The sequence below is a fragment of the Heterodontus francisci genome, chromosome 43 (assembly GCF_036365525.1).
Source record: "Heterodontus francisci isolate sHetFra1 chromosome 43, sHetFra1.hap1, whole genome shotgun sequence".
Classification (NCBI taxonomy): Eukaryota; Metazoa; Chordata; class Chondrichthyes; order Heterodontiformes; family Heterodontidae; genus Heterodontus; species Heterodontus francisci.
This window is the reverse complement of record NC_090413.1, coordinates 9670853-9689255: the sequence shown is the minus strand read 5'-3', so window position 1 is coordinate 9689255 and position 18403 is coordinate 9670853. Positions and strand designations below refer to the sequence as shown.

Here is an 18403-nt window from a genome sequence, read left to right as displayed (position 1 = left end):
CAGAAGGGAAACCAGCCCAGCACAAACACAGCAGGGAAATGAGGTTTGGTGGGGGGAGGTTATAAGCCTGTGTAGCCATCTCCAATTGCTGCCTCTCACTGTTAACAATGCCTCAAACTATAACTCTGCTCCTGTTACCTGGCTCCTCCCCCTCCTAAAGCCAGTGCTATCGTGTTCCCAGTGAGGACTCGGGCCAGACGAGAGAAGTCGCTGTGTCGGTCTGCTGTTTTCAGGAATAGCTTTTCATACATCTCCCTCTGAAACAAAAAAGATAATTTCTTTTTTCACTTAACTCCCAAGTTTCAAGACAACTTTCTTCCATCTCCATGACTGTCCATCAGCAACCCCCCCTCACCCCACATTGCCAAATCCCCAAACCCACATTCTCCCAACAATCCACCCTCAAAACATTAGTTATTCCCATTATCCCAACCTCCTCCATGCTCTTGTCATTCACACCCTTGAGCCCCACATCCCACCTCAGAAAGCTTTGGCTCCAACCTCTCTAATTCAAAAACCTCAAAATATCCAAGTATATTCAGGCTCTGCCGAGGCTGCGCTCTTCTTTCCCCTCACACTCAGCAACTACCCACAATGTGAACTACTTTGCAACATCCCCTCGCACATGAGGAGTGAAATAGCAATGTGACAAGCTGTCCTCCCAGGAACTTAAACTCAAGGCATGTTTCAGTTCTGTTCAGCATCCTGGTATCTTGTGCTCCCTATTCACAACCAGACTTTTCTTTGAAACTACTCTGGGGAATTTGCCAAGGCAAAGGCCCGAGGCACTGTGTGTTGCATTTTGCTTTCATTGTGCTCCAGCACCATGAAAAGTTAAGACTCGGAAATAAAAGTTACCAATTTTTGGAGGCTCCTACGCGAGAAGATCCTGCGAGGACACTTGATGTGGAAGTGCCCAGAACACCAGCTCCTCATGTTTAGCCATTCAACGGTCCGGGAAGGACTGGGCCCATCTTCCTTGTGCAGAAGGATGAGCTGCTTCAGTGCTCGGACTGCTGTGTTCTCCAACATCTGTTCCAGCTGCAGAGTCGAAGAACAGAGAAATATGAAGTACTAAGACATGTGAGGAAAGCTTACTAGCTGTGTAGAGACTTGCTCAGTTTGAGAGACATGGATGGAGAATAACAACAATATGTAGAAATTGGTATCTATGAATAAAGATATTCTCTTTATACTGTGCCTCAGTATTATGTAGCACAGCTAGTGTAAAATGGGATTCCAAGTGTTCAAATCTACCTCTTTGGCCAATCTCTTAGTCATTCCACCCAATACCTCCTTCTTTGGTTTGGTATCAATTTTTTAATCTGATTATGCTTCTTTAAAGCCCCTTGGGATGTTTTCCTATGTTAAAGGCACTGTATAATTGCAAGTTGTTGCTGTTATCCAGACTAGCTGTTCTAAGATTACAACTGGTTTAAACATGTTAACAGCTGTGTGTGAACTCTAGTGCTTAGGCACGTTGGCTATGAAGAGCTCTTGCGTCAATACACAGTGTGGGGCTCGTTTTAAGGATTGTTTTAAACTGAAAATGTGGAACGTAGCTTAAAATAATTTGTTACATCAGGAAGGATCCAAAGTCTTTTCTCCTTATGTATGTGAATGCTATTATGCAATGTTTATAGCATGCAGGGGAATTCCTGGTTACAGGACTCCTTTATGAAGGCTTGCATTTATCCAATTCAAACAAATTGGAGCAGGATGATGGAGTGAAAGCACTGGCTGGTTGTACAAGCATAGCATGTGAATAGCTTTAGTTTGCCTTCCATTTGAATTCCTGCACAACACAGGTTGGCTCTGTGTTCTGAGCATTAGGAAAATAGTACCCAAGAGTTTGCCCAAAATCTAACCTTCCAACAAAAAAATGCTCCATGCAGAATGTGCCATGGCAGCATGGAGAGCATTACTGAGGGAGTGCTGCACCTTTGGACGAGAAGTTAAACTGAGGGCCCGTCTGCCCTCTCAGGTGGATGAAAAACATCCCACAGCACTCTGAGCAGGGGAGTTCTCCACGTGTCTTGTCTAACTTAACATAATATAAACCAAAATCCCTTCTCAGACAAATAGGTTAAAATTTCAAATGGCTAACCACACTTTCGAGAAACATTCCTAATTTGAGAATGCCATCTTCCGTCTCCGAGGCTCCCTTCCCAGACGTTTGGGACAATCTCTTTTCCACCATTCTGTGGTCATGGATATTTACCTTCTTTTTTCACAGTCGTTTCCCTACTCTTTCCTAGTTATCACAGCTAGTGGGTTCTCTTCAGTTACATCAACCTGCTGGCAACAACTGCACAGATCAATCAAATTCACACATCTCTTCCTAGGTTGAAGGGAATCAGCCAGTTTTTGAGAATTAAATGCTATGCAAGGTTTCACGCTACCTGTCCCAAGCTGGGCTCCTGGTCTCCAAGTCCAACTATCAGGATGCAGTCAGCTTGTCGAATACAGCGTTGGGTCCAAGGTGTCATGCTGTAGTCCGTCTGGTACAACACAATCCGATGGATGTCCTCTTGCTGGGCCAGCCAGCCCGAGAGACGGTATTCGTGGATGCTGCAAAAGGAGACGAAAAGGCACTGGTTGCTCACGATGCAGCATGGGTAATAGCATGCCCTGCTCTACATGACAACTGTACAAAGCAAGTGGAGAGGCACCGTACTGCATTTTATGTTGCCAAGTATGTCGGCCGAAAAAGATGGCGGCCTGCACGCATGGTTTCCACTCTGCAGAGCCACCACTATCTTACATGCAGCGCCTCATTAACATGGCTGGGGTGGACCACCCCCCACTCTGATGATGTGGAGGGGCGGGCGAGCCATCCCTGGCAACAGCGTCTGGCACCAATAGCTGGCGCTATTTTATTTTATTTAGAGATACAGCACTGAAACAGGCCCTTCGGCGCACCGAGTCTGTGCCGACCAACAGCACCCATTTATACTAACCCTACAGTAATCCCATATTCCCTATCACCTACCTACACGAAGGGCAATTTACAATGGCCAATTTACCTATCACCTGCAAGTCTTTGGCTGTGGGAGGAAACCAGAGCACCCGGCGGAAATCCACGCGGTCACAGGGAGAACTTGCAAACTCCACACAGGCAGTACCCAGAATCGAACCCAGGTCCCTGGAGCTGTGAGACTGTGGTGCTTCAAGGGCTTACAGCTCTAAATGACAATTTACATTTTTAAAGGAACATTGAATTTAAATTACTAATTTAAAAAATCTTTCCAGCCCCACTCCCACCACAATAGCATTACATGTCATTCCTGCCATTTCCCCCCACCCCCCAAAATACTAACTTTGAATACATGACCATCCCCCCTCCCGCAAAGTTCAGAACCTTTAACCTTTCCCATCACTCCCCAGACCAATCAAATAAGTTTGACCCTGCTCCCCACCCCCACACCCCTCCAGCACTGATAAACGTCCCTCCTCCCGCCTCCCCACAGGTGGTGCACCTCGTTTCCCTGCACGGGGATTCGAAGGCGTGGCAGTGCCGGCCGCAAGGGTGAAGATCGCGGCGGCACATCTGGAGGCGACGGGAACGTCATTAATGCAGCTAAGTGAATTAGTCTGAATATTTAAATGACGAACTCGTCGCTGAGCGGCCGGAGAGAGCGGGGGGAGGGGTGACGCCGCCACAAGGCCTTGCCGCTGTCAAGATCAGGATGGGCCCTGCCAGTGTTGGGTTTGGTGGCAGGCCTCATCTGGGGTAATCTTCATGCCCCCCCCACTTCCACACCAAGGATCCAGATGTCGAGGCCCCTATAAAATTCAGCCCAAAGCATCAGCAGGCGAGCGCTAAACCCAAACTAGGGGCTCAAGTTGGAATCGCCAATACTCAATCTCAAAGGGCCCTCTTCCTTCTTCAATCTCAACTGGTGATGGACAAGTACATCCAGGGGAAGCTCAGACAGTGAAAATTATCCTCAAAAATACATAAAAATACAAGTCTAAATGGTTTGAATCAAAAGCCAACATGAATAAAATCAAATCACACAACTCTGTGATATGCCACATTTTATGGGGTGGTGAAGCGGGGGTGGGAGAAGATGGCTTCTTTAACAGACACTATTACGTGTAGCTACTGCGATTTATTATGCATTATTTATTGCGTAATACATTATCCATGCCACAAGTATTTTGGGAGAGAGTACTGGTGGGGGCTCAAATGTCTCAAACACTGCACGGGTTTTCTCACTAGGATTTCAGTAAAGTGCCATGCAGGCATTTATAGTTTGTGCATTGTGTACATTTGGACCGTGAAAAATACCAAGCAGTACAATGATAGCTTTGTGTTTCCAAACTTAGATTGTCTAATCATGAATGATCACAATCTATAAAGGAATGACATTACATTTCAAAGTAGACTCCAGTCAAATTCAATGAGCAGTCAACCAGCAACTATTTAAAATCTGAAATCCACAGCTAATTCTTGACACCAGTTGAATTTATTTCTATTTACTGAACAATCATAATGGTGAATTTGTGTTCCGTGAAGGCTGCTTTGCCTCCATTTACTGGTTATGGCCCCAGATTACTAAATGCGTATATGAATTGAATCTTACTTCAGTGAACGGGGATCGCAATGAGTTTTTAGTTAGGGTACAGCACTGGCTGTGATACAGATGGTAATGGGAGTAGGAGTAATGTTAATAGTGTCTCACAAGAAGCAGATTGCACAACATGACAGGTTTTTCCCTGCCCTTATTGTGCATCAGTATCTCATTGATCTGCTTTGGACACTTTAGAAAAAGCAGCCTTAAGAGTTAAAACGTAATTTTGGTTATTGATTGAAAACAAGCAGATTCTGATGCAATGTTATACATGACTGCATTCCCACCTAGTTAACCCATGTAGGCCCAATTCCCAGCCAAGATTGAAGACAATACTTCCTATTTCATGTCAAAGACCCTCCTGGGGATAAGTGGGTAGTCACAGTACCAACTTGAGCATCAGACAGAAGGAGAGATGCTATAGGTAACAGGAAGTACTTCTAATCCTGCAACAAAAGTTTTTATTCTTAAACATAGTCTTAAAACGGCTAGAATTAAAATAGAAGCCATCTTTCCTCACCAAACCTTGGGAGACAAAGGGAGAGTAATTTTAACCTGACCACCCGACCCCATCTCATAAGATCCTAAGAACTAGGAGCAGGAGTAGGCCGTCCGGCCCCTCGAGCCTGCTCCGCCATTCAATAAGATCATGGCTGATCTTTTCGTGGACTCAGATCCACTCACCCGCGCTCCCACCGTATCCCGTAATTCCTTTATTGTTCAAAAAGATATCTACCTTAGCTTTAAAGATGTTTACTGAAGAAGCGTCAACTACTTCACTGGGCAAGGAATTCCATAGATTAACAACCCTCTGGATGAAGAAGTTCCTTCATAATTCAGTCCTAAATCTGCTCCCTCTAATCTTGAGGCTATGCCCTCTTGTCCTAGCTTCACCTGCCAGTGGAAACATCCTCTCTACTTGTATCTTATCTATTCCCTTCATGATTTTATATGTTTCTATAAGATCCCCCCTCATTCTTCTGAACTCCAATGAATATAATCCCAATCTACTCAGTCTCTCCTCATAAGCCAACCCCCTCAACTCCGGAATCAACCTAGTGAACCTCCTCTGCACCCTCTCCAGTGCCAGTATATCCTTTCTCAAGTAAGGAGACCAAAACTGCACACAGTACTCCAGGTGCGGCCTCACCAGTACCTTATAGAGCTGCAACATAACCTCTCTGCTTTTAAACTCAATCCCTTTAGCAATGAAGGACAAAATTCCATTTGCCTTCCTAATTACTTGCTGTACCTGCAGACCAACCTTCTGCGATTCATGCACAAGGACACCTAGGTCCTTCTGCATCGCAGCAAGCTGCAACTTTTTACCATTCAAGTAATAATCCTTTTTCCTGTTACTCCTACCGAAATGAATGACTTCACATTTATTAACATTGTATTCCATCTGCCAGACCTTTGCCCACTCACTCAATGTATCTATGTTCCTCTGCAAAGTTTCACAGTCATCTGCACACTTTGCTCTGCCACTCATCTTAGTGTCATCTGCAAACTTTGACACCCTACACGTGGTCCCCAACTCCAAATCATCTATATAAATTGTAAATAATTGCGGTCCCAACAGCGATCCCTGAGGCACACCACTAGTGACTGATTGCCACCCAGAATAGCACTCATTTATCCCCACTCTCTGCTTCCAGTTAGTCAACCAATCCTCTATCCATGCTAATACTTTACCCCTAACGCCATGCATCCTTATCTTATGCAGCAGCCTCTTGTGCGGCACCTTGTCGAAGGCCTATTGGAAATCTAGGTACACCACATCCACTTGCTCGTAATGCCATCATAGAATTCCAAAAGATTTGTCAAGCATGACCTGCCCTTCATGAACCCATGCTGCGTCTGCCCAACGGGACAATTTCTATCGAGATGCCCTATTTCTTCCTTGATAATAGACTCAAGCATCTTCCCCACTACAGAGGTTAAGCTAACCAGTCTATAATTCCCCATCTTTTGTCTACCTCCCTTTTTAAACAGTGGTGTCACATCTACTGTTTTCCAATCAGCTGGGAATACCCCAGAGTCCAGCGAATTTTGGAAAATTACCGTCAGTGCACCTGCTATTTCTCCCGCCATCTCTTTTAGTACCCTGGGATGCATTCCATCAGGGCCAGGAGACTTATCAATCCTTAGCTTCATTAGCTTGCCCAACACTACCTCTTCCGTAATAATGATTGTTTCTAGGTCCTCACCTACGTTCGTCTCTTTGTCAATTACTGGCATGTAATTAATGTCCTCCACTGTGAAGACCGATACAAAATACCTGTTCAAAGCCTCGGCCATTTCATCATATCCCATAACTAAATTCCCCTTCTCATCCTCTAAAGGACCAACGTTTACTTTAGCCACTCTTTTTCGTTTTATATATTTATAGAAACTTTTGCTATCTGTCTTTATATTCTGTGCTAGTTTTTTCTCATGTTCTATCTTACTTTTCTTTATAGCTCTTTTTGTAACTTTCTGTTGACCTTTAAAGTTTTCCCAATCTTCTAGTTTCATGCTGCTCTTGGCCACTTTGTATGCCTTCTCTTTCAATTTGATAGCCTCCCTTATTTCCTTAGACACCCATGGCAGATTACCCCTTTTCTTCCAGTCCTTCCTTTTCACTGGAATATACTTTTGCTGAGCACTTTGAAAAATTGCTTTGAAAGTCCTCCACTGCTCGTCAACTGTCCCACCGTAAAATCTTTGTTTCCAGTCCACTTTAGCCAAGTCCTCCCTCATTCTATTGTAGTCCCCCTTGTTCAAGCACAGGACCCTGGTATTGGATTTTATCTTCACACTCTCCATCTGTATTCTAAATTCAACCATACTGTGATCACTCCTTCCAAGAGGATCTCGGCCAGGAAACTGACAGGATTGGGGCAATGCTGGCTTTATACCCCTCCCAATTTTAATATTCATTTCTACACTGCCTTTCATGACCTCAGTTTGCTTTACAGTCAATTAAGTACTTTTTGAAGTGTAGTCACTGTTGTAATGTTCGGAAATTTGTCAGCCAATTTTCACACAGCAAACTCCTACAAAGAGCAATGAAATAATGAAATAAGCCAACTGTTTCAGTCATCTTGGTTGAAGGATGAAGAATAGAAGGTCTATGCAAAGTGTGCAATTATAAGACAACTTATAACTGGTCCCTTTGGTGACACTGCTCGCTGATACAGACTCCATTTCCCATCCCAACTGGTTGTGACTGGAGGCAGTGTAGTTGTCTACCCCTAATAATGGTCTGAGAGCAGGGACCACCTGGTAATGAGACACGTGGGCAAAGAGGTTGAATGCAACGGAAATAAAAACAATGAATTCCAAAAGGAGGGAAAAAGTTCCTCAGGAGAAACCCGGCTTGAGGAGGACTGCAGTCTTTCCCGACTTTGCCAAGACAAAATACAATGAATACAGTGAGGGTAAATCGACCAGCTGATAGACCTTGGGAAATCAGCCAGGATTCAACTACAGCATTTTACTAAGTTATGGATAAAGTTATATTGGGAAACATTTCCCACCAACAATCTAATAAATTAATAACTTTTTAAACCATCTGTACCCAAGATCAGACTTCGCCAGCTATCAACTAAACCCCAATTTTTTGCTGCAGTGCTAGAAGCATTTTTATACAGTACTATATTATATGTATTCTTATACAGCACTCTTACCTGTCCAGTGCTGATGCACCCAGACGCTGCCTAATAATATCACTGGTCATCAGCAGTGTGGGGCCTATCAATTACAAAGACAACAAACAGTTCAGAGCAAAATACTGCGGATGCTGGAAATCTGAAACAAAAACAAGAAATGCTGGAATCACTCAGCAGGTCTGGCAGCATCTGTGGAAAGAGAAGAAGGGTCACTGACCCGAAACGTTAACTCTGCTTCTCTTTCCACAGATGCTGCCAGACCTGCTGAGTGATTCCAGCATTTCTTGTTTTTGTTTGAAACAGTTCAGAGCAATTGTTAATGTCAATGTGCACATTAGCTCTTTAGGGTGAACGGGCAAAGCAGTTAGCTGGCCAGCTCAATGGATGGTAGAGTGTCACTTCCTGGAGTTCAAATGTTCCCTGCTCAGCAATCCCTCTCCTTCCTCCCAGGAGCATGGCTGAATCCTGTTCATAACAAGTTTATGCACTAGTTTTTGTCTTGCAAATGTTTCTGCAGCTAAGCAAAGTCCCAGCTTGACTCTGAGATCTGTGCAGCGTTAGCTGATCGGGCAGCGTTAGCTGATCGGGCAGCATTAGAGTTTCAGCACCCCCAGATTAGAGACAAGAAAACTGGCTGGCATCCCTACTCCTGACCGAAATGACCTCTGCTAAGGGAAATGCATGTATGTGGGCATTGGGTGAAGACAGATTGGAAACAGCGACGATGCCCCACGCACGGCAACAGCCTGCTGGCACTGAACCCTTACATGTTACCAATCAATACTTGATTGAGGTATTAAAGGGAAACTAGCACCGAGGAAATGGCACCCCAGGAAGGAGTCGTCTTCTTCTTCTTTGGCCTCCTTGTCTCGAGAGGTGAGCGCCGAGAGGTGGTCAGTGGTTTGGGAAGCAGGAAGGAATCAACACGGTGAAAATGAGACAGAAGGAGAAAACAAAACACAAGAACAGAAAATTCTGGAAAAATACTTAGATTAAAATTTCATTAAGCTGTAGATAAATTAAAATGAATGTGGAATATGTGAATCAGAGGACATTTGACAACTCACTCACTCAACAATTAAAACTCAGCAGGGGGTGGATTATCACTTGGGTTTTTAATGCCAACATTATTTTAATGCGACTGGCTGTGAAATGGCTTGGTGCACTGGAATTCATTTGGAGTTGATTGTAAAGAAATTATCCAGACAATTTCCACTTTACTGCTTTCCACTCAACATTTGTATCCCGAGGATTGGTATATTTTTTGAGGATGCATCACACCCACACGTTTCTCCATTTCTTTCCAAAAAAATCACAGAAGCCCAGTGGCCAACGGGCAACAAGCTCCCAAACACATGGTGCTTGAGTACCTCCTTAATGGGTGAGGCAGCATTCCCTCTAACCTACATTCTGCATTTCCTCACAACCGTGTTCTCAAACAAACACTGTTTTATTGTTAATGCATCAATAAGAATTTCGGAGATCAATGTTCAGATTAAACTTGAAACCCTTTCAACTAACAAAGGATCATATTTCACAGGCCAGATGACCTGCACCAACTACGTATGGAACTCCCACTAACCAATAGCATTGAGTGCATGTGTCAGTTCCATGCTGAAGGCAGCAATCGGCACATCGTCACCAACAGGAAGCACAGCCACGGTGGAAAGATTACTGGTTGGGTTTGTTACGTCGGCACTGCTTGCTGTTGAGAGTCCCAAACTAGTGCCTGGAAAGAATTGAGACACAAAAACTAGCTCATTACATCATCTCTAAGACAAGGTAATACACGGCTTGAAATAAACACATGTTCCCCCTCAACCCAGGAGGGATATACTGTGGCAGCATGCTATCCACCTGTACACACAACACCACCACTACCACTCTGGCTGTAACTATTCACAACAGGAATTGGACCTCATTCCACTTACACCCTCCTGTAATTCCTGAAAATTCTTTGAGTTACAATTTAGCCGCTACCATCATGTTGCTCAGTTAGGTTAGAGAATCCTCAGCCTTCTAATGAACAGAGCAGTGGATTATTGTACAATAAGATTGAGCATTTTATGTGTTGACAGCACATTTTTTTCTAGTAAGTACTATGGGAAGGCATTGGCAAAATCTGCTCCCTGGTCAGAAAGAGCTGTGCTTAACCTAAGCTGTCCATTTAAGACTGCAAAGTCGAAATGGAGCAGAGCAGAAATCTGATCATCTGCCTACTGAGCTATCCCCAATGGGGGAAGAGATATAAACCACATTACTGAACTTCACATAAGCTGTATGTATTTGCACCCACTGATGGAATTACCACAGCCTCACATGCCCCCCACTTCTATTCCATGCAGAAGGCACTATTATCCAAGAGTCCCTAGGCATAATTTCATAAAAACCTGACTATCACTTGCTCGCAATTGGTTGCTGTCATTCAACATTTTGTTTTATTAAGCCACCGTCACGACTGACTGAATGTTGCAGATTTAAACATCGCTCAGCTGGGCAGAGGGCATCGTGAGATAACAATATATTGGAGCAAAGGCACAAAGACTGCCCACCTGCAACCTTACACCGCTCTGGGCAGCAACGCGCAGTTTTTCAGTGACATGGTGTCAGGTAAACCTGTCGGGCCTCGGCAGGGCTCAGACAGACATACTGTGCCAGTTCTTATGTTGCAAGCTGCTGGCTCAGATGGGAAAAGAGTCAAAAAAAAGCAACTGGACACAAGCATTTTAAATTCAAATTAATTCAAAATCCCATGGGCTGAGTGTCCTACCTGGAAACGTCCCGTGCACCTGCTGCAGGTTACCCAGGATCTTCTGACCAAGTAGATGAATCAACCGAGTGACTACCTACAATTCATAAATAGTTTGACAAAATAATTAAAAATATTAATCATACAACCATATAAAGGTCTTCAGAATTCTGGAAACCTGAGATGCATCAACCCTAAACTAACTCTATGGAACAGTCCTTATGTAACCCATCACCGTCCATCCATAAACATAGCAATAGCACATTCAGCAATGGCTTTTCAACTGCTGCAGTGCACCATCACCTCCACAGTCTCTCAAAAATCCATCCTTTATCCCCTCCTCGTCCCCATCTACCTGCTGTCCCTCAGTGACGTCACCTGAAGACATGGGGTTAACTTCCACACAACACCCAGCTTTTCCTCCCAATCACCTCTCGTGACCATTCCATTGCCTTTATGCTGTCACACTGCTCATCCAACACAATCCTGGATGAGACACAGGTGATCTGTTCAACATCCCACATCCTGTCTCTCACAAAGAACTACATCTCTGCAACATCACCCTTCTCCACTCACACTTCAGCCCCTTTGCCTCATGTGCGCCTTTGTCACCTCCAGACTTTACTACTCCTTGGTGGACTCCCATCCTTCACAAACTCCAAGTTGTCCCAAACCCTGCTGTGTGTTTGCAGCCCCACACTACATCTTGCCCAATACCCATATCTCTCACTGACCTACACTACCCCAACCCATCCCCGTCCAACAGCTTACATTTTAACTCCTTGATCTCGCTCTTAAATCCCTCCATGGCCTTGTCCTGCCCCATCTCTGCAAGCTCCTTCAGATCTACATCTCCTACACTCCATTCCTGACACTAGGGCAGGTGACCTGGGATATGTTTTAAGAAGCATCTTAAAGGAGGAGAGAGCTAGAGAGATGGAGAGGAATCGGGAGGAAATGCTGAAGCTTGGATATAAAATGGCTGAAGACACAGCCACCAACAGTGGAGAGTGGAGTGAAGGAAGTTGGGGGTGGTGGGGGGGGGGGGGGGAGGTGGGAGGTGCACATGGGGCCAGAATTGGAGCAACACAGTGATTTTGGAGGGTTGGAGGAGGTTGCACAGATAGGGAGGGGTGAGACCAAGGAAAATTTTAAATTTGAGGTGTTGATTGTTGATGTACTTGGAGCCAATGTAAGTTAGTGACCACATGGGGAATGGGTGAATGGGCCTGGAGAACTATGGATCTACCTGGCTGTGGTAATAGATCCCCAAGCCTGACATACAGCAATAACTCCATTTCAATCCTGTAACAGCAGGTTTGTCACCTTGTAGCCACCTCAGCCCCAAAGGGACTCTGTGTATCTCTCTACCACTCCAAGGATAGTAGTTACTAGACAACTTACAAACTGTAATCCCTCACTATCTCAATAGCAGGCATCAGTAGCTCCTTACGAGCAACAGGCTGAGCAACACAATTCACCATGTAGTACTAAAATAAAAGCAAAATACTGCGGATGCTGGAAATCTGAAATGAAAACAAGAAATGCTGGAACCACTCAGCAGGTCTGGCAGCATCTGTGGAGAGAGAAGCAGAGTTAACGTTTCGGGTCAGAGACCCTTCTTCGGAACTGACAAATATTAGAAATGTCAAAGGTTATAAGCAAGTGAGGCGGGGGTGGGGCGAGAGATAACAAAGGAGAAGGTGTAGATTGGACAAGGCCACATAGCTGACCAAAAGGTCATGGAGCAAAGGCAAACAATATGTTAATGGTGTGTTGAAAGACAAAGCATTAGCACAGATCGGGTGTTAACGAACTGAAGATTGAACAGCAGCAAGTACAAACACAAAATTTACTCATCGCCAATTACTTAGTCTAGTCCTCAAAGGTTTTGGCAAAGAAGCTTGCCTCCTGCGAGGATGACTTTCCCTTCAAGGTGCAGGCTGGAGTCCTCCTTTCCTACGCACATTTCTGCTTATTGCCAAGAACTCACTTTACACCTTGGGCCTGGATCTCACGTACAGACTGAAAAATACTCAGGACCTCTAAATCATGGATGTGGCTAATGCCGCAACACCTTGACCTCCATTGGGACTTTATCATTGGAAAATAATGAGAACCATAGCTCCCTTCAGCCCTCTCTTCAAGCCTAGGACCCCAAGTACGAATCAGCATTTGAGTCAGACATCAATGCATTTGAGGTCTTGAGCTGTGAAAAGCAATACAACTGCACGTGACCCCCACCAGTGTATCTCAAGTTAGCTAATTGTTCACGATAGCGACTAGAGCAGCTAGGTGAGTCCACCTGTACAATAACACCTATAAAAATAGAGCACCCTTCAGAAATGAATGGAACACATAATCTGACACCATCATTTATGAAGTCATTGGCATATCACTTAACAACATCAGAATGGATTCCAGTGGCAAATTCATCACACTCCTCTTTGAAGGTACCCTTATGATCTTGGAGTTGGAGCACATTCCAGCATATTCGTAATGGTTGCAAGAGGCACTAGGTTAAAAGATGTTTAGAAACAGATGAAATCAAGGGCTGTTTCCCATCAACCTTATGTGACATTCTCTGAGTAGAGTGAAATCCAGCCTATTCCTTTCCAATTGCTCAACTGGTCTGCAAAATACCCAATACAAGTGCCAGGACAGCCCAAAGAACCACCACTGTCATCAGTGAGATACACTGATAGCTTCTGTTCTCAATTCTTGTAAGGAAACAAAGCAGCAACCTGCATTCAATTCCTCTGTGGTGGAACTAATAAGGGATCCACCTTCTGTGCTGATGTTCTGCGCTATCGTGTCACCTGATACTAAATAACTCTACACTTCAAAGAGCTTCACGTAGAGTTGAGATGACCAGACATTTGGAACTCTCCTTAAGGGAGCGAGATAGCCAACAGCTCGAGATACTTCGGAGCAACATATGCTGCAAAGCCCATCTGGAATTTTGCCACCCACCTGAGGATACCGTCTCTTGATATCATTTAGTGTTCCCTCAGGTAACTTGGCCAGTTCAGTGTCACGAACAGCATGCATCGTGGTGGCTCGGGGCTGGTGTGTTAGGGCTTCAACCTGGATTGGATTTTAAAAAAAACTTGTCATTGTGAAATTACCTTTAAATTAGGAACAGATGGAAAACCCTCTGGTGCATCCAGTCTGTTCCAGTACATACTTCCCAGGCAACATAAAAGCCACGTGATTTGCACTGGGATTGATTCAGTCTCAGTAACGTACATGAAATATGATTTCAACAGTGGAGATACAATTGGTTTGCCTAAAGCAAATGGTTTCTTCGAAATGGTCTTCAGAACTTTCATCCAAGTAGCACAGTTGAAGTAAAACCATTCATATTTCCATCAGCTAGTCCATCATGTTTGCTCTAAATAAAGGGCCGTTCATTTTACTTTCCCAAGGGCCGAAATGTTGCACATCAAATTCAAACCGGATCCAGCTTTGCTTCTTGCATTAACAGGCAGTGGAACACAGTGCTCCAGAGTTTTCCAGCAAATTTATATTTGGAAGATAGCTGCGCTCTTCTTGCTGGTCAGAGTCCACATGGGAGCAGGAAGTTAGAGCAGAAACTCACTTTTGGAACCACTTAAATTGAGAGTGTTTTCAATACACTCCGATTGCTGCTCTCGGTTGTGGTACTGCGTGGATTTGGTGTCACATGCAGAGCGCAGGAGGTGAATGGGGTGGGAGGAAGAAGACAGGAGTCACACTGGAGACTTCCCATCAGCTATTTGTACCGTGTACTAGCATGGAACCAGCCTAACTAGCCACTGTTCAGCCAGGGATGGTAAGAAGTGAATGTTAATTCAGTGCCAGTGTCAGTTGTAGGAAATCTTGGTTGACACAGCCACTTTAGCAGAGGGCAGGGAGAGGTCACCTGACTGCTGCAGTTATTACTGCTACTTCATACATTGACTTAGACCCCCGCACCCCCCAACCCGGCAGCAAGCCAGCATACAGACAACTTTTTGTAGGGTGGGAAGAGAACTAATTACCACTCCAATCAGATCTCCACGTCCATATTCTCCGACTAGTTCTTTCTTGCCGTTGGCCTTTCGGATCACAGATCGCAGACGCCCGTTTAGGACGATGTAGGTGCAGTCTGATCGGTCAGCCTGCCTGCAAAATAAAACCAAAACATCTTAGAGAATCAGCCTCTCATGGGCATCAAAGAAAACTTCTCCATTGCAGCTTACCTCCTGCTTGACCTGGGATGGGGAAAGAACAGTGATGGTTATTGCTTATATTCATATCCCCCTTTTACACACACATCTGTCGTGTGATATCTGTTTAACTTCTCGGAAGAGACAGATCTGGATAGATTACAGAGTCTATCAGTGCAAACATGTTGGTGCTTCCTGCCAACATTCTTCTGTGATCTTCTTTTGCAAATGCAATTTGCATTTTTTTTTATATCAGTGGTTCTTGAATTGGGGTCCACTGAGACTTCCTAGGGATTCCACGAAACAATGTGAACAGGACCTGTTGCTGTGATAATGCCTACTCAGCACGCACTGTTGGAAGTTATTTTGATTTTCTGGATCCAAAATAAAGCCTTGGTCCCAGTAAAGGGAGTGCCCCAAAGACAAGAATGCTTGTCAGTGAGGTTCCAGCACAGATAGGCTGGTAAACAGCAGAGTGGGAGGAAAAAAACCCTGAAACACTCAGCAGCTGTGCAGTGAGTAGGCAGGTGGTGAAGGATCATACCCGAAGCAGTGCTACTGCTGCCAACACGAACAACCAAGCCCAATCCCACTTCTGGACGAGCAGGGAGGTTTGGTGTGGAGATGTATTCAGCAGGCATGTTGCTGAACCTGTGGGGTTACTGTTCAGCTGAAGGGAAGATTCAAATCACCAATCACATCAATGCTCACTATATCAGACAGCAAAATTGCTTGCAAGTTCCTTTAATAGGACACTGATGAAATTTATCTTCAGAAATACAAATGTGCAAGGTGTTAATATAATTTAGGGGGGGTGGGTGGGGAAGAGAGCTTATAATAACTAATCCATTTGGAAAGGGGTCCTCAAGCAGAAAAGTTTTAAAACCCTTTGTCCTGCAGACCCTCCAACCTGCCAAGAACGAGGCATATTCATTTTGTCATGTGCTGGAGCAAGGAAATGACTTGTTAAATACATCAGCTGTGGCTGGAAAAAACATATGCATAATGACAGACAGTGCTTGGAGGGACAAAGGGGTTATTCCCTGCTCCAATTTAACCCACAATGGACTTTGAGCACCAGGTATTGTGTGTAAAAAGAAACATTCCAGGGACAGCTAAAACAAGAGAATGCACATACAGACATGGTCAGACCAGCTAATCACATAACTAACCTGCTTGGCAACCTGGGCTTTTCTGAATTGTACAAAGAGTGGGAACTAAAAAAGACTGTTTGCTCCTGGAGTGAGAAGACCTCTCCTGTCTGCTCTCATCTCTTTCTCACAAACCTCTGGACCCACTGTGGACACATGAACTTCAAGAAAGAAAAGTCTCCTACATCGAACAAGGTTTAAGAATAATACTGGGCCCCCACGAAAAGCAAGACCTACCTACAATCAAGGACTTTACAGCAAACTCGAAGAACAGTAAACAAAACCATCTTCAGATATTGCCTCAAACCTTTCCACTTTATTTCTTCTGCTTTTTAATGTCTCTATCTGCATGTGTGTATCGCGTTTGCATGCTAGCGTGGGCGTGTCACGTATCCATAGGCATTAACCGAATTAGAGTTTAAGTTTAATCAAGTGCAACCTTTTTCCTTTAAACCTAAGAAAAACTGTTTGGCTAGTTTCTTTGCCTCATAATTGGAAGTTAGTGATTGCCAGAGCTGGCGGGCAGGCATAAAGGCGGGGCTAAAGTTTGGCGAGTCAAAGAGACTTAGCAGTTGGCAGGAAAAAAAGACAGAAGCGCAAGGGGAGAGCCAACTGTGCAACAGCCCCGACAACCAATTTTTTCTGCAGCACCTGTGGAAGAGTCTGTCACTCTAGTATTGGCCTTTATCGCCACTCCAGGTGCTGCTTCACACACCACTGACCACCTCCAGGCACTTACCCATTGTCTCCCAAGACAAGGAGGCCAAAGACGAGTGAACAAGGACTCACTTAGGGGGAGCTAAAAAAAATGGTGCGTTTAAAATTAAACCCTGTTACGGTAAGACCAGGTGAAGGTTGAGAGGGAATCCTAGACCTGGTCGTAGCACCTTTTATAAATCACTAATTGGGCTCACAGTGATGGATGAATTCAACACACATTATGCAACAGTCACTATGGTGCTTGAATTCTGGCAGCTGATGAGGGTGAAAAACTGAAGAACATAGCAACTGATCTGATTCCTGCAAAGATATTGAGCAAATAAATATTCTTGCTTCATTTAGCAAATGTGGATTAAGAAGTAGGAAAAATGGTATTTTATATCAGAGACTGATACAAGTGCACTTCGAGAGGGAGAATAGTAGACATAGTTCCAGGGACTGGGCAGACAGGTTTTTATGTAATTTTTCCTCCATGTTTGGTGGTATCAATTCCTGTTAATGATTTTTAAACTTTATCTTTTAACAGTCTATGGAATCTATAAACCTATCAGCGGCCTTGTACTGTACCTGTACGATGCAACTCTAATGCAACACTTAAGAATCAATGTATATCATTTTTAATCCAACTGTTAAGACCTTAGCTTTTTTCCCCAAACCGTAGTGTGATTTGAGATGCCTTGCCAGATGTGTACAAAAGTTGGACATAAGGCTGCAAACACTGATCTCGTTGTTCACTTACCTGCCTTCATGTCCAGAAGCACTGCATTGCTGAGTGTGCTTTTTTAATACATACATATGAAATAAAAAGTCTGTCTGTATGAACGTAGAGATACTTTTTGCTTTCTGAATGGTCCAACAGCGACCAATTATGTTGCACAACCAAAACCAGGAAGCAAACGGGACACTTAACCAATGAAGAGTCTGGTGGAGACACTGCCTCCAATACACTGACCAAAGACGCCGCTAATCAAGTATGTTAACTTGACCATGGAGTTGCAATGGGAACATCAAGCTCTAACTTCCCTGTGGCACTGCGACAACCTGAGAAACTGGCACTCATAAAACAGCATTTGCTACATGCTCTGCCGCTGCAGTTCTGCCCTCAGCCAGCAGTTACTGCAAGGAGTTCAAAACTGAGGGCCATAAATGTACTAATAAATACTAATAAAGTAAAAAAGTACTGATAAATCCAACAGGGAATTCAGAAGAAACTTCTTTATCCAGAGTGGGGAGAATGTGGAACGAGTTCACAGAAGGAGTAGCTGAGGCGAAAAGCATAGATGCATTTAAGGAGAAGCTAGATAAACACATGAGGGAGAATGGAATAGAAGGATTTGCTGATAGGGTTAGATGAAGTAGAGTG

General features: G+C 44.3%; 1 protein-coding gene across 1 annotated transcript in view; it reads right to left on the bottom strand.

Moving 5' to 3' along the window:
• Positions 1-18403, bottom strand: part of LOC137355641 (patatin-like phospholipase domain-containing protein 6) — a 168013-nt gene that overhangs the window by 62144 nt on the left and 87466 nt on the right. Inside the window, 8 exon segments of the mRNA XM_068021016.1 lie at positions 139-257; positions 859-1041; positions 2403-2571; positions 8249-8312; positions 9813-9959; positions 11001-11076; positions 13953-14066; positions 15002-15125. Of these exon segments, the coding sequence (XP_067877117.1) occupies positions 139-257; positions 859-1041; positions 2403-2571; positions 8249-8312; positions 9813-9959; positions 11001-11076; positions 13953-14066; positions 15002-15125 (996 nt within the window).